Source organism: Hippocampus bargibanti, linkage group LG06, assembly GCF_051943395.1.
Source record: "Hippocampus bargibanti isolate YZ-2025 linkage group LG06, ASM5194339v1, whole genome shotgun sequence".
Classification (NCBI taxonomy): domain Eukaryota; kingdom Metazoa; phylum Chordata; class Actinopteri; order Syngnathiformes; family Syngnathidae; genus Hippocampus; species Hippocampus bargibanti.
In genome coordinates this window covers 9,718,463-9,735,770 of record NC_142739.1, presented here as the reverse complement: position 1 = coordinate 9,735,770, position 17,308 = coordinate 9,718,463, and the positions used below count along the sequence as shown (strand labels likewise).

The following is a 17,308-nucleotide window of genomic DNA, read 5'->3' as shown; positions in this document are numbered from 1 at the left end:
ATTTTCTTATGTCACGTTTTCAATATATTTAAGTCGCCAGGTTCGTTTTGGTGCAAAATACATTTCAAAACATTATTTTTTTTTTTTTTTATTGTACATTTACTTGCGCAAACTACAGACACGATGCCTATTTTGTGATAACTGCATTGTTTTGAACCTCAGTATGAGCCGCCATGAAACAAACAGGAAGTGATACAGTGTTGCGCCTTTGTGTTTCCTGTGCGTGTCCCCAACCCCCGCCCCCCTCCCCCATCATCTTTCAGTTCTTCCATCCTTTTATTTGTGTGAGAGGAAACTTGTCGCTTCCCTACGGCATCTTAATTCAATGCCTTGGTGAAAACTGTTTGTGACGCTTCTCGTGAGAATGCAACCGGCAATCAAATAACTGCGTCGTCAACTTGCCAAAACCGCAGTCAAGTCGTGTGAAAGTGCGAAGATGTGGATGCCACCCATGCACACAAGGGTGCGGAAAAAATATTACAAAACATAACGTTTAAATACATTGAAAAAGTATCTTAAAAAGGAATGTTTTAAAAAGATAATTTAAAATGGGGAATGTCAAAAAAAAGGAAAATGTTAATTAATTTACTGCCACACGTGCAAAAATGTATCCACTCCAGTGCCAGGGTTTATGTCATTGTCACTTGAATTTCAGGACACACAGATTATTGAGTTTTAGGACTACATAAACATTCAGCGTAAGAAACCTTAGACTCTCTTCTCTAATCAGAAAAAAAGAGTTAATTCTTAAATTATATGGGTCTGGAGTTATATGAGCTTGAAATGAGGATGGCTGTCTAAAATACAATGAAATACATCCATATTGGTTTATATAGCGCTTTAACAACAGCTGAAGCTGGAACAAAGCGATAACCTGGGAAAAATTGGAAATGTTGTCCCCTTGTGGAAAAGAAAAAAACACTGCCAGAGGCCATGGCCAGCGCTTTATCAGCACCCAAGTATGAAAAACAACAAACAAACTCGGGAATGGCACTGAATGTCATATATTCAATTCCTGAATACATTCGTGAATGGCAGTGAATGAGTTAATCACTGAGAAAGATGCAGATGGAGGACATTGATTCGCTGTGGCGACCCCTGAAGGGAAAAGCCGAAAGGAAAAGAAGAAAGAAGACTGAGAAAGATGCATAAAAAAACAGACATAAACCAGAAAAAGTGTAAATATTTATACCAAGTATAACGTGTGCACTTATTTTTGCTGGGGTATACAAAACAAAGTTCATTCTTTTTTTTTTACTGTCTCACAATTTCACCCACCAGGAAATTACAGATCACATCATCGTGTCTACTCACGCAAGCGCTGACTACATTTCCGGAAGCCAAAGTGATTCCCGCCCACCCCCTCCGCCTCCAGCAATCTTTTTTTTTTTACGGTAAACACGGTGGAAGGCATCACGGAGGTCCGGCGGTCACGATGAAGACTGAATCATCCTCATCATTGCCACCCGCCCACTACGCCACCCCCTTCACAACTCAACGACAGGAAGGCCAAAGGGGGGCAACGGTGACGGGTCGTAAACAAAGCGGCGGATCAAGCGTTTGCTGTAAAAGCTTCCTGAAACTGTAATTGATGATCAATTTTCATCAGATTTACTAAGAGTGTACTTTCCGCATAGATTTGGCGTTGGCTTTGGATTTTGCAAGCGACATGAATTAAGAAAGGAGCCATCTCCTGTCCTTGGAAAGGCTGAATGGATGCATAGCTTGAGGAGCCCGTGATGAGAAGAAAGGAGCGTCAGCGCAGAGCGGCGATGCGTATGTGGAACTGTCGCGGCTTGGAATTGAAGCGGATTTACGTGGGACAGGAGATGTGAGACAATCTTATTTCGTCAATGGATCCTACATCTTCGTGTTTGCTTTCAACATTTAGCTTGTAGCAGACGTGCACATGACACCATGACGTCTCTGATCCACTGGTGAAAAGGATGCTTTGATCCTCTGTTTCATACAACAAAGTGTATGCAGAAAGTGCATAAGATTGAATGACTGTCTGTATCTTTTGTGTTGTGTCACATTATGTGTTATCTTGTTGTTTTGTTTGTTTTTGACTTAAAGATGGTGCCGCAAGAGCGGCTGCCTTTACAGCAGCTCCTGTATTTTGCAGTAACGTGCGGTGAGGTTCATGGCTGGTGAGGCACTGACGTCATCACAGTCAGATTTACAAAGATGAGGACTCTACAGAGAAGCTTATTCACAATTTGATTGGCAACAGTAAAAGTGTTTTGTTTAAAATGTAATGTCAGCATTCTTTATAGATACAAATTGTAGCATAGAAAAAATAAAATAAACGTTATTATCGTGTTACCTTTACTTATAAATGAAGTCCATGCGTTCTCCTTCTGAAGAAAGTCATCAATAACTTTTGTAGAAGCCTTCCTGATCTTTCTTCAGTTTTAAAAGTCTCTCTGTCTCAGGAGGCAGAGAGACAAAGCAGGAACAGCAGAAAAGGCAGTTTTAAAGCGTTTGATGGTTCTCTTTATTTGTAAGTAGGTTCGTTGTCAGATCTCCCAGGCAGGTGACGCGCAGAGCTTGATCGTGGCGTGGAGTTGAGCAAGTCGTGCCGTGATGTCCGTCCGACGCCCGGCGTGAGCCGGGCGCCTGAGCGGGTCTTTGCAAGTCTCTTTGAGTCTGTGAGTCCGAGATGAGTCTGAGATGATTCTGCCCCATGGTTCGCCCCATCTCTCTGTCCCGCGACAGCTCCTTTTATACCATTTTCAAGCGGGTGCTATGCGTCAGGGTGAGACGCACATCAAGGAGATCAAGGAATTGAAAGACATGAAAGGGTTGAACGGCGCAATTCAAAATCATACACACGTGTGACGCCACAGTTTCTTGCTGAACATCCGCACAGCCATCCTTTTCGTGTGTACCAGTCCGTCTTCTGGCCCGTTGTTGCAAACATTTTAGCTCCGGTGTTGGTCTTCCTTTAATTATTATCTCCTGCTTCGATTGAAAGTCCACTTTAGAAAATGCTTTCAATTTAGATATGTAATCCTCCATTCTGAAAATAAGGCCTAGCAACACGAGAAAAAAAAAAAAAAATCACTGGATGGTTGCACCTAACTTGCTAACTGTTTAATGTCGCTTGCTATCACTAATTGTATTATTCTGCAGCCGAGGAGTTGCAAGAAGAATCTCTGTAATCACCAGCGCCCCCTGTCATGAGGCAGGAGAACTGTGTGCCTCACTTATGCACACAGTTTTGATAAAAATAAAATAAAATAAACAATGTAGTACAGTGTTTATAATGTACAGTGATTCTACATTATATACACCAGCTAAACTGTAGAAATTTAGTTCATATACTAAAAGTGTTTGAACACTTTAATAGGGATATGCAGAGGGACAGCAATGCGGTCTCACTGCAGAGCAAGCCAGCACAGTTAGTATAGTCATTGCGCAATCCATGGTGAGGCTCAGCCGGTTGCTGCCTCACCGCTCGTCTCTCCTTAGTATTTGAACGGTAAATGTGAAAATTCATCGATTTTGAAAAAAAAAAAATCAAAAAATGGTGAGGTTAAATAGAAAATGACTTTAAAGTACAAATCACTAAATAAATATAACTGTTTAATTTATTTGTCATTTGATATTTCCATGATGACAGGTGAGGCACGGCCTCACCTGCCTCCCCTGACTGCACGTCACTGGTATTGTTTTTCTACTTCTTCCTTTCCTTCCCTTTGCTGCTGTGAAATGTAAATGTCTCGACTGCAAGACTCATAATGCCTAATCAAATACATTTGGAGGAAATTAGAGTTCTTACTCAAATTCCTTGGGCAATTTAACTCACCCACCATGGACAAACCGTTTGAACGGATGAAGTGTGACACCGACTTCTTGTTTGAAAGGAGCAGCCAGTCGCTGGGCATGACCTCCTGCCCCAAAAGGCCCTCGGCGTCACATCGCTGCACGACGCTAACAAATAACAAACACTACCTGCGCTAGGATCTTGAAATGCTTTCAAGAAAGACATCAAAGCCGTCTCACCCCTTGTCGTTATCTTCATCCTGGTTTTCCTCGCCGTCACTGGCTCCTCTGGATCGCTCTTCGCAAGACTTAATGACAGCTTTGAGCGGGCGTGCGTGTGCGTCTGTCTGGGAATGAGACTTGATCCAGGAACGGGAGATTATTTTTTCTTTGTTTTGATTCTCGTTCTGACAGTACGTGTGTGCGCAACATGCATGCACATGCCAAGATTGACTTTCATTTTGATCAGCGTTACCTTGTTTCTTTTTCATTCTCAGTTTAAGCCTGCTTCATTTATTTTTCTTTTGCAAATCAATGGAGCCTAGATTGGGCGCCGTCAAATTACAATAAAAAATGAGTACCATATTTTCCGGTGAATAAGGCCCTTCATTTTCTTCTAAAGATGGCCGTCCACCTTATATGCAAGTGCACCTTATAGGTGAAGTAAAAATGAGCCACAACAGGTCTCCCAACTACTGTCATTAACCACTGACTCAATTTTCCCCTCTGTAGAAGAAGTAGTGAGCCTCTACTGTAGTGCCTTATAATGTTGTATGCCTTATATTTGGAAACCTTGTCTATATTTATATTTTAAAATTAGAAAACTTTTTTCATTCATTGAAGATACGCATTATACAGACGTTCCCCAAATTACGAATGAGAGACGTTCCAAACGGTCGTTCATGAGGTGATTTCGTTTGTAAATTGCTTCAGTGCTATATTTTTTATGGAATGTATTCTTAAAAGACAACCGACGTCTCCGGACAAGTTGTGTCCATAATTTGTAAAATGGCTTCAAATGACTTCTACTGAGCGTATTTTAACAAGATTCCACCGCATATAGATATATTTTACGTTTTAAGACTCGCGCTGAATATTCAGGAAGTCTTGTTTTTGAGTTGTGACGAGTCCTTACGTGACATTACTAAAGGAACGCCCCTGACTGTAAAAAAAGACACGGTGTAGCAGTCCTTCCATCACGTCAATGTATTTTGCTGTACTTGTTTGGTCTGACAACCTCGTGTTGCACCCAAAAGCCGCCAGAAGAGGGCGTCCAAGCTCCATATGAGGAATTTATCAGCCTGTGGAAATGGAGGTGGCCACAGGAGGTCGTCATTTTGTGTCTCTTTTTTTGGGTGAGACATTTCCCCCCAATGTTGCCTCAAAATGCTTTCCTCTTCAGAACTATTTGACTCATATTCATAACTGGATGTGTTACAAGAAAGCATATTCTCCGAATCTGAAGCCATTGTTTTGATTCTCCAGCAATGCAAGACGTCTTGGCGTGATGTCACGAACTGGGGGCGGGACTTTCTGAAAATGCCCAATTCGCAGCTCATTTCTTTGCAGATTTTGGACACTTTAAGTCATTTTTATTGGTGTTTTGCATTTGAATAAAAATATCATACTGCGTGTTTTGGGTATTTTAGATGCTATAAAACGTTTTTCTGATGTCAGGAAACAAAAAAGTGATGTCGGTTGTCATTTAAGGCTAATATAAGTATGTTTTGCCCAAATTGAACTGTATAGTGCCTCTTTGCAATTTTTTGATGATGATACTAGTGCAGCGTCTTCGAACGGAAACAAATTCCTTGTGTGTTCTACATACTTGACAATAAAGATGATTCTGATCCTGATTAAGGTTTATATAATTATGTTTAAGGCGTGTATAAGTAACCTTTATTGGTTTGTACTGAAAAATAAACATTTCATCAAATATATGCTCGATAAAGATATGTACATGTACAACTGGAGAGAATGAACATATGTTACTACAAAAATGTTTGTATGTATCGTTGTTCGTAACTCGAATGTTCGTAAGTAAGAGAGCGTCTGTAGTCCGGTGTGCCTTACATTGCACAGTTTGTCTATATATGCCCAGAGAATGGCTATTAACCGGTTCAGCATGTCCCTTGTCTACTGCCCGAAGACAACTGGGATTGGCTCCAGCAGGCTAAGCGACCATTGAGCATAAAGCGCATCGGTAAAAAGGATGGATGAAAAAATAAATTAAATCAAAGGCGCTTAGAACTGAAATGTATTATTATTATTTTAAAATCAGGTCAATAAAATTGTGACATTACAGGAAGATAGTTGCACAATGTCTAAAGACTAACTTCCTGTGGATGCCTTCCCTCCCCAGCCATTCGCTTGCATTTTCTTTAGCTTTTTTGTCGCACTTTTCACTCCTCTCAATATACCCCCCTTGAAAATCTCCCAAATTAATCTAAAACGTTGGCTATACACTTGAGCCAGTGGCTGTAGTTCATCAGATGACTCGCGTGCTTTCCCGTGTTCTGAATTGCATTTGATCTCACAGAGCTCAAAGCCATGCAGTTCAAGCGAAGGCTGCACGTGTCTTCACACTCGTTCCTGTGTAACACCCTCTGTGTGTGTGTGTGTGTGTGTGTGTGTGTGTGTGTGTGTGTGTGTGTGTGTGTGTGTGTGTGTGTGTGTGTGTGTGTGTGTGCGTGCGTGCGTGCGTGTGCGTGTGTGTGTGCGCGCGCGTCTGCGGGGCATGTTGTGGCTTTTATTGCAAAGGGGGAAAGTGGTGAAGTCTCTTCAGGAATGTCTGCAGCACATAATTGACTTTGTCACGTTATACACAAACGCTAAACACAGCTTTAATTATTGTGTTCACACCCTTAATAGTACCACAAGACACTATCACACTACACACTCGCCATTTCTGTGTGTGTGTGTGTGTGTCTGTGTGTGTGTGTGTGTGTGTGTGTGTGTGTGTGTGTGTGTGTGTGTGTGTGTGTGTGTGTGTGTGTGTGTGCGCATATTTCCTCTTAATGGCTCGCAACTGCGGATCCACTTGATTTCTTATTTGTAAAGGAGCGACAAAAGGACTTTGTAAATGGCTAAATAAAATTATAAAGTAAAAATGTACATTATTCAAAATACAACTAAGTATAAACAGTAGATTTGTGTTTAAAAATGGAATACATAATTGTAAAAGTACACATTATGAGAAAAAAAGACAAAAAATAAACAAAAACAAAATGGCAGCAGAAAAAAACACAAAAAAAAGTCGCCTCCAAAATTGGTAAAACACAAACATTAAGAAACAAAATGAATGAGAAAAGCTAAAATTGTCGTGAAAATATATTCATAACATATTGAAGCATATTCAAATGGGAAAAAAATGTGAGAAAGAAATTGAAAAATAATAATAAAAATGCCCCCACCCAAATAATATACAAATGTGCTGAAAAAAATGAAAGCTAGTTTAAAAAAAGTCAGATGGCAGCTCTTTGGAGGAAAGGTCAGTATAAAGAAAAAAAAACTGTGCGTCAGGCCAGACATTCATCATCGGCCTTTAACCCCCCACCAACAAATACAAACGTTTACAAACACACCAAGCTTGAGTCAAGGCCGTAAAGACGCTGTCCCATCGCATTTGGCGCCGGCCAAGCTGACTCGATGACATGATGATATGACTTCACGCACATGAGCTCGTAATTAGGAGCGTCTATGTGTGAGTATTGAAAGAGTCCCGGGTGGCAAAAGTAATCAAGTGCTGTACTTGAGTACCAGTTAAAAAATAAATACACAAATACAATGAAAATACTGAAGCTGCCATTTTGGTTCCGAGGTGCTGGAGGAATGAAGGAGCATCCTTGTATCAAGGAGCTATGTTGTGTTCAGTTTAGGAACTTCATTGATCCAAAAGCAAGACTCCCTTTACTGCCATCTTAGAGCAACTATAGCATAGGTGTCCAAGTCAAGGCCCAGGGGCCAAATCTGGCCCGCCATATCAGTTTATTCGGTCCGCGAAAACAAATGCAACTTGTGAAATTCCATCATGCATGCTAAAATCTGAACCAAAATTTCAAATTGTAGTATATAAACCACAATAATAGTCATTATTCTTGACGTCAGATTTGAAAACTAGTCATTCATCAATTTGTTGTGTGCTCTGTATGTAATGTGTGGAGGGGATAAAACATTCTAATGGCTTCCCCAAACTCATGACGGCCCACGAGAGGAAACCGCAACTACAATGTGGCACACGGTAAAAAATGTGTTTAACACTTTTGTTCTGAAGCAATGTTGTGAGGACTTTATTTAGTCAAAAGCAGTGATTTGCTGTCATCTTAGTGCCAATGAGCAATTTTGAACTGAGTTGAGGAGCTTCATTTCGACATTTATTTTTTTCTGTTCCATTTTCTTTACGATAAATTCATCAAAGTTGAAAAACGTGACTGGCCTATTTTGAGTGGGTCTTCAGATGTAGGAAGTATAATCAAAAAGTAGACAGAAAAATCAAGTCGAATACAGATGACCTAAAAAAAAATCTGAAAAAAACAATCACAGGAATAAAGTATGTGTACTTTGTTACTTCCCGCCAGTGAGATAGAATGACATGCACACGCAAGCCTGCAGGGGGCCATAAGTGGTGTCTGTAATTATGTACACACATTCACGAGAGTGTTGCGGAGCAGCCAGAGGCTCGTCTGACAGGACAGTTTAGTGGTCTCATTAGTAGTCGGGGGGCTGCAAATGAGTTGTCGAGGTTGAGGGGGGCATAACGGGTAATTAAACTGGGAAGATGAAGGCGGAGGAGGGGCACATCAAGAAGAAGACACTTCAAAGCCTGCGTGTTGGAACAGAAATGACTTGGCGAGCGTGCACGCCATGATTCGAAATCATTTTCTCATGACCCGTACGGACGAGGAGTCAGGCTCTGTCAGCGTCGCATCAAAAATCTGATTTTGAATGACAAAAAGCAGGAAAAAGGGACAGAAAATTAAATCTAATTTGTGGCAGTTACAATAAGCAAGCAATTTGTTGGAACGGTCTGTGTATATGATAACTGCTGAAAAAAGACTGGCAAATTTTGGAAGCTTGTGAGTCATTAGTGACACACACCAAAAGTAACTAATCCAGTCTGGCTGGGCCTCGTGCATCTCGACACGGACGCAACGTGATGTTGGCCATAAAATGAGTGCGGAAAAAATACAAAAAGATAATATCAACAAACATAGTCGATTGAAGGAATATCCGCCCAAAAAAAGAACGGCTACACTGAGAATTGACGTGACCACAAGAACAGCCCGTAAGCAAGGCGGCCACACAAACAAACCTGTTGTTTATTGTTGCCTTTGACTGTAGACTGCAGCCGTGATGGATACAACAACAACAACCTGGCCATAGAAAAAAACTGAGCCTCAGACATGATGTGGGCGGGGAAAAAAAAGACAGAGACATTTAAATGTTTGACTTCAACTTCAAAAAATTGGGGCATTTTCGATTGGTTAAAAAGATGGGACAAAATTTACCCTGTATTTTATACATTTTTATATCATTTCAAATCATGTAAGGCGTACTACAACTTTTATACAGGGAAAACAATTGTGGACCGATCTTACAAAGGCCATTTTGGCTCAAATCCAGTTGGTCTGAACTGCTGGTAGCCTATGACAATCCGAAATCATATTTTTGTTTTTTTTATCACTTAGTTCGGTAGGAGTGATAAAAGCATAACGTGCACATGAGCGGGAAGCTGTCTGGCTTTCCACTTGTGTTAGCTTGTTTTTTTTAATCATTTCAAATGATGTACGGCGCACTACAACTTTTATACGGGAATTGAAATCATTTGTAAGATCATTTTATGAGTCAAGTTTGACAGATATGTTGTACCTAAATAGAAAACGAAATCAAAAACTGGCATTGGCATTATTGCCACATTATACTTGCGGGAATATTTAATTTTTATTTCTCTGCATAGTGTGTATTGCTTCTTTAGTTGAATGTATGTTATTTGCAGTGACGTGCGGTGAGGTTCATGGCTGGTGAGGCATGACGTTATCGATGACGTCACCGCCCGTCTCTACTTGAGCGGTAAATGTGAAAATTCAGCGATTTTGAAAAAAATCCTAAAACCGTGAAGATAAAGTACGAATCACTAAATACATCTAACTGTTTAATTTATTTTTTCATTTGATATTTCCATGACAGCTTTCCATGACGACAGGTGAGGCACTGCCTCACCTGCCTCCACTGACTGCACGTCACTGGTTATTTGTTTTTTCCGGAAATTTTTAAGACCTATCTTTGCATGCTGTTTAGGAAACGATAATGCTAATTTGTAGCCACAAAAAAGCCATCAAGTTCAGACAAAAAACTAAATTGTGGATGAAAGATGGTTGCCCTGAACAACTTGGACGTCCAGGTTAGAAAACCGAGGACACTATGAATGGCAACTACTATTTTACAATGTTCGAACAAATTCGTGGCCACAGATTAGTATTTCGAGCTCACAAATGAGCATTTTTGTGCACACTTAATTAGAATTGCTAAATTGTGGCCAAACTGATTTGATTTCCTCCCTGTGTCACATATGGGGCTCCGTATAAACCTGCTCGTCAATCATTTCTGGGATATGTAAACACGTTTGAGCATGTATTCAATATCTCGATCCATGTACGACATAGTAAGACAATTCAGTGCACTGGTGGGATATTTCTGCCTGGCATTGAGATCGTGGGGGGTCAGGGTGAGCTAATGGTTAGCGCGTCTACCTTAGGAGTGAAGAAGTGCAGGATTTGATTCCAGTTCCGGGTCTATGTGAAGTTTGCGGTGTCCCAGTGTCTACGTGAGTTTTCTGCGGGTACACCGGTTTCTTCGCATATTCCAAAAACATGCATGGCAGGTGAAAGGACTATTCTAAATAACCCGGAGATGTGATTATGAGCACATTTGTTTTTGTTTATATGTTGCCTTCGATTGCCTGGCAACAAGTTCAAGTCCTCCGCTGACTGCCCAAAGACAGATGGGATAGACAGCCGTCATTCAAGCTAAATCAGTGAATATAAACGGATTAGAAAATGGATGGACCGCTGAATGGATAGTTGCCTGACTACTAACCTCACGCTGTTCTGCAAGTGTGCAGTAATTGTGTAATCTGTTGCGGCTTGGAATTGAAGCAGATTTATGTGGAACAGGAGATGTGAGACAATCTCTTTTCGTTAATGGATGCTACAGCTGCGTGTTTGCTTTCAACATTTAGCTTGTAGTCGACGTGCACATTCCACCATGATGTCCCTGATCCACTGGTGGAAAGACGCTTTGATCCTCTCCTCTTTCATCTAGAACTGCTTCATGTCATCACAAAGAGGGTACAGCAAGTCCTGAAGAATGAATGTCCCTCTGTGTCTTTGTTTTGTCATATTGTCACATTGCTGTCATATTATTTGTTATTTAGTTTTTTTTTTGTTCTTTTGACTTCAAGACGGCGCCGCGAGAGTGGCTGCCTTTCCAGCAGCTCATGTATTTTGTTTTTCTACTTTCATTCCTTTCATGACTTTGCTGCTGTGAAATGTAAATTTCTCCACTGTGAGACTAATAAAGGCAAATCCAATCCAATCCAATCCAATACTCATGCGCTGAATTGTCTTACTAATGACACCAAAATGGACCTCGAGGATACATCATAAATGCTCAAGTGGTTTTCCTTACACGGGTGAAAATTACCGGTTAAGTAAAGTAATGTGGTCACCTTGGCGAGGGCGGCATCCAACGAGGAAGGTAGAAAAGTTTGAGGAGAACAGCATGGAGTCCCTCTCATCCCATGTTCTCAAAGCATGATGATAGTTCATCATACAGTGAGGTCAGGAGGACCTCAATCGGAAGGTGTCGGCACCACACAGATATGCAAGAAGTTGTCCGGATGGCTGAGGTGCTCGCTGAGCCACTGCAGCGGCGTCTCCATCAGTGGCTCGATGCCGTGGATCACGACCTGGTAGCGCCTCTCCTCACCTGAGTGACACATGGCCGCCAGTTTTAGGATTTAGGACTTGCTAGAATAACACACAGAAAGCAACTGCCTTCAACAATCAGTTTTCCACGGTGTGTGACACGCAAAACTCCATCAGCTAGTGCTTCTTGGGTGTGCGAGAGGCCGTTTCTCTTAGTAGACTACAGCAACCTCAATCTTGGTTCCTTTAGCCGCCTGGGTGGTCTTGAGACTCTAGATAAGCCACAAGTGGCTGGCATCGCGGTCATCCATCTTCCGGGCGTAAATGCCTGCAACATCCCGGACGTGGATCAGACTTGGCCCAGAAGGGCTTGTGTCTGTGATTCTTGTTCAATTCCCGGATTGTTCTGGCACTAGTGGTGACTTCTCATGGTTGCCATGGTAAGGAAAGCTACAGAAATTCAATGAGGTTTAAGGCAGAGTGTGATAAGTGGATGCTTATTATCCTTGATAAAAAAAATGGAAGCAGCGTGGCAGGGGGGATTGGTCAGTAAAGAGAAGCTCATAAATACAAAGAATGGACAAAGAGTTCATTCGTGGCATTTCTGGATCGGCATTTCAGAAGGTCGGAAGCAGCAAATGAGGCGGCGATTTTAGAGAGTGTCCGAGTTTCAGGCGTTGGGGCAGTTGGTGCTCCACGACAACACACTCCTGATATGATGTGGTGACCCCCGTGCAGTGTGTGTGTGTTTGGTCAATAGTGACAGATACAACGTTGACACGGTACTTTCGGGATATTCAAGTAAAATAATGTCGATCTAAACCACTACCCAACCTTAATTAGAGGTTCTGTAAACCTTTGAAACCACATTTCCAACTTGTCAATGTTTCAGGAATTTTTCCACCCAAAAAATAGAATAAGGAAGCGAAATTGCATTTGGGCTGTTTCACCTGCAAGACGTGAGGGCTTTCCTCTGCTTCCTTCCAAACAATAAAAATCGGCATGCTGTGCTAAAGCTGGGAGGGAAAAGGCTTACGAGATCCAACTCAAATGTGGCATTCGTGGGCATGGTTGCTAAACAAAACACTTGTTGTACTACAATAGCGATCCATCTATGGAATCTATCGATATTATCTATGGTATCTATTTATAATAGCAAGGTATCCATCCATGGTATCTATCTACAGTATCTATAATATCTATCTATGGTATATATCTATAATATCTAAGGTATCTCTCTATTGTATCTATAGTAACTATAGTATCTCTAGGATATATAGTGTCTATAGCAGGGGTCGGGAACCTATGGCGCGCGAGCCATATATGGCTCTTTTGATGATTGCATATGGCTCGCCGATAAATATTACATATTATAATACATATTGTCGTTTTTTTCGCCGTTCATTTCCCGTTGGGGCTGCAGTTGGCGGAAAGCGCAATTTTGATTGGATGACACTGACCGAGAATGGCCGAAAGCGCCATGTTGATTGGATGATAGTGGCCGTTATGTTGAAACAGGTAAACACCCCTTTAAATGAGCCCAACTTGTGCACTTCAGCGTGAATGCACCGGAGCATTAGAGGAGAGAAAATGTTCTGATTCTAATTTGCAATGAAACAATCGATGAAACAGTCGAATATCAGTGACATTTTAACAAGCCCGATGTTAACGTTAGCATCAACATACTTCTGCGAGAAGTAGATTGCAGATAGCAAGTGTGGAAGCTTATGAGCCGTGTGCAGGCTAGCGAGCAGTAACTTCGCCTCTGGACCGGCAAATTGAATTTCATTCCGATCGTTTTCATGGATTTTTACCAAACACGAGGAACGGAAAACCATCCATGTTAACGGTGAGTACTATCACAAAGTTATTTTAAATAATACATTATGATATTTTGTTGAAAAGTGGCCGCGCGTGCGCGTGTGTGCGCGTTTGTATGTGCGCGCGCGTGCGTCTCTCGCTGAAAAACATTTCTAAATATTTTACTTTTATGGCTCTCTTAGTCAAAAAGGTTCCAGACCCCTGGTCTACAGTATGTATGAATAGCATCTATAGTATCTATCCATCCATCCATCTATCCAGGTTTTTTATTTGTTGAGCACTATCACAACTCCATCAGTGAAAGGAAATCACACAAAAGATGTGCCCACCCTTCGGGATGTGGTTATGTTCAGAATTAACCAGTCACACATCAATTATTGTGAAAGGAGAGTCAGGACACAACTGTCACCATTTAAAGTGCCCCCCTCCCCACCCCTCCGTCACAGTCGAAATACAGTCCAGCTGTTCGAGAGGGCTTTTCCTGTCATTTTTATGTTGTCTGGCAGAAGCTAGAAGCTTTTGTACTAGCACTGAGTGCTATCAAAAACTGTTCACAATTACGCATCATTCCGTCCGTCCCTGGGATGGAGTAGTGCGCTCAACCATTCCAGATGGACACCCATTTTTGGGACGGATAACAAGCATGACATCCATCTATAGTAATCTGGTTAACTATATATTGCCAGGAAGCTAAAAAAAGGTCAGCATTTTCATGTATGGTGATTCTAGCTAATGCAGTTAAAAACAACTGCAGATTTCAGAGCTTATTTGGTTTCAGTAGATATGAAACCAATCCAAAAAGCATTGAGGGGGTGAATAAAGTGCAAAGATATTTCTGAAGAATGTCATTGTGATTTGAAATTTCCATCATCAAAGGTGGTGTGCAACATTTAAACTGGAAAACAAACTGGATTTTTTTTAAAGCCACATTGCGTCAAAACTGACACCCAGCAAAGACACAACACACATTCTGCCTCTCATTTGATGTGTGGGAGATCACAGAGGGGGTCGGGACCCCCACGTTTGGCTCTGAACTATGGAACAATAGCAGCGGCAAAGCCCACCGACGCCGTCAACACACGACCCGCTGGATCTTATCCAAACACCGCCGCTATCCACCAGACGAGGAGGAGGAGGAACAGGCCACAAAAGAGCACTTTCACCTTGATCAGAAGTGTCGCAGACTGGATGTCAAAGACATGAAAGCAGGATGACGATGAGACCTCAGGAAGGGACTACACCTGACTGACACCTTCAAAGAGGAACAGGAGCTCCTGGATCAGGAGCAACCAAGATCTTTGACATCCGAGCCACAAAAGGAGGAAATGAGATGAACATCTGGATTATGTCTGTCTATTCATCTTCGTTTTTTGTTTTTTTTTTACTTTACACACTGTCAGTCAGAGAGCCTGTTTTGGAATTGGATTGGATTTGCCTTTATTAGTCTCGTAGTGGAGAAATTGACATTTCACAGCAGCAAAGTTTTATTTAATCTTATTTGATTGATTGATTGAGTTACAATAAAATGTGTAAAAAATGCAAAAAATAAAATGTCGTTGGAGAAAATAATTGTACCCCTGAAACTGTATAATGAACTCATTAACTGCCAGACGTGCATAAATGTGTCCACTCCAGTGCCAGGGTTTTTGACATTTTCATTTAGATTCCAAGATCCACAGAATATTGAATTTTAGGACAACATAAATATTCAACAAGGCGTTAGAAACCTTCAACTCGCTTTTTTTCATCAGAAAAAAATGTTTATTTCTAGCTTATTTGCTTCTGCAGTAACATGAGGCGCAAGTGAGGGTGGCTATACAAGAGGCAAATGCTGCCCCCCGTGGGAGCGAAAAACATTGTCTGACAAGCGCATCCCCCGCAAGACAAACAAGAACAAATTCGGGAATGGCGCTCCACGTCATATTTTCAATTCCCGAACACATTCGGCGATGGCAGTCAATTACTTACATTTTTATGAAAAAGTATTTAATTTCCTAGTTTTGTATTAACACACATTTAAACAAGGTGTTTATTCAGGTCAAGCAACTCATATGACTATTACCAATCCAATTTTGGTGACAAGAATAACAATTTTGATTTATGCATTCATGTTTTTACAGGCCCCAATTAAAAAAATATATATATTTCTGGAGTTGTTTTTATTTATTTATTTGTTTAGTTTGTGGAGAGGGTTTTGTTAATTATGAAAAATGATTGCTGTTGTCAGTGACATAATAACATTTTAATAATCATATTGGGCAAAGTGACTGAATTATTAGAGAAAGTACTAATGGATACTCCTGTAATTTAAACTCAGGCGATAAAATATTTTGAATTCAGAATAATTAATAAATAACACATTGAGCAGGGCTGTAATTGCATCAGTTAAAAAATGAACATTATCTTTGCAAAGAAAATAAAATTCCATTCGACCTAATTAGATTACATACCGAATACAGCGGCTCAATTTTAAACTTTTTTTGGGGAGCTAAACAATTATTTAAATTAATTTATGTCTCCTCTGAAGGCAGATACACTTGACAGTGCACAGTTAAGAATTCTAACAAATGCAGGACTAAACAAAGTCAGTAAATTGGGCAGGAAGATAAGGAGTGAAAGTGAATGAAGCATCTAGGTCGGCGGCAGACAGACACAGAGGGGCTGCGTAGGTGCACAGAGGTGGGCTCGCTCCGTCTGCAGCGAGCAGGTGAGTCTCCTGCGGGTTGTCTGTCCTGACGCTCCTTTGTGGCCTTATCTACTTCCCGTCCCCTTGTGTGTTTAGACTGCTGCTGCTTCCTCTCATCTATATTTGGGCCACACACCCGCCGGCCTCGACGTGGACATTACGCTTTGATTTACGATTCAAATGTCAGTCTATGAAAACAACCATTTGCGCTCACAATCACACAAAGGTTCAATTTTGAGTGTTCAATCAGCTTGCCATGCATGTGTCTGGAATGTGGGAGTAAACAGGAGTACCTGGATAAAACCGACGCAGGCACGAGAAAAAACATGCAAACTCACAAGAAAGCTGGAGCTGGAATCGATCCCGGTATCTCTGCACTTTGAGGTTGAGAAGCTAACCACCCACCACTAGTTCAATATCTTGGTGCTTAAATAGAGTGTAAGATTTACTTTTGTTTTATGTTGGAGTTGCCCAGAAACAACAGGCATTGGTTTTAAAAATATAGCTTGAAGCAAGCACACTTATGATTAGACGGAAAAAAATATCATTACTAAATAAGACAAGACGGGATAAGACCCATCACGTGCCATTTTTACGAAAGGCAACTAGTGGTAAATCTAGCGACTCTTTTTCACAATGAAGGTGAATATTGATTACATACCGTGATTGGGTAATGCCGCAGGGTACATCTCTTTGAACAGGTCGCCAAGGGTGTGAGCGTCTCCTTCGGGTGAAACAGGGCGAAAGAGTTTTTGGATGAAGGGTCTGTCACTCATCGTCTGTAAATAAATTAAGAATTGTAAAGGGTCATATACAGTAAAGTCTCGTTATATCGATATTCAAGGGAGTCCGAAAAAATATCGATATAACCGGGACTATCGATATATCTGACCCTGTTTGCATGTAATTTTCGCCGAGCGGGCATAGAAATAGTATCGATATAACCGGGACTATCGATATATCCGATATCGATATAACGAGACTTTACTGTAATAGGAAAATGTATTCATTTTTTTCTTTACACAAACAATATCTGGAGGGCCCATCAATCCATGTTAAAATAAAAATAAACAACCATATAAATGTTTTTCTAATCTACCAAAAAAAA

At 41.1% G+C, this 17,308-nt stretch overlaps 1 protein-coding gene across 5 annotated transcripts in view; it reads right to left on the bottom strand.

The window, feature by feature from the left end:
- Positions 1–251: 251 nt before the first annotated feature.
- Positions 252–17,308, bottom strand: part of atg5 (ATG5 autophagy related 5 homolog (S. cerevisiae)) — a 42,531-nt gene continuing 25,474 nt past the window's right edge. For 3 of the 5 annotated variants that reach the window (XM_088999077.1, XM_088999075.1, XM_088999076.1), the window contains exons 7-8: positions 16,862–16,979; positions 1,105–11,754 (exon numbers count right to left, since the gene is read on the bottom strand). In XM_088999077.1, the coding sequence (XP_088855203.1) occupies positions 11,618–11,754; positions 16,862–16,979 (255 nt within the window). In that variant the 3' untranslated portion in view covers positions 1,105–11,617. The other 2 variants (XR_016115346.1, XR_016115345.1) reach the window with 2 other exon arrangements.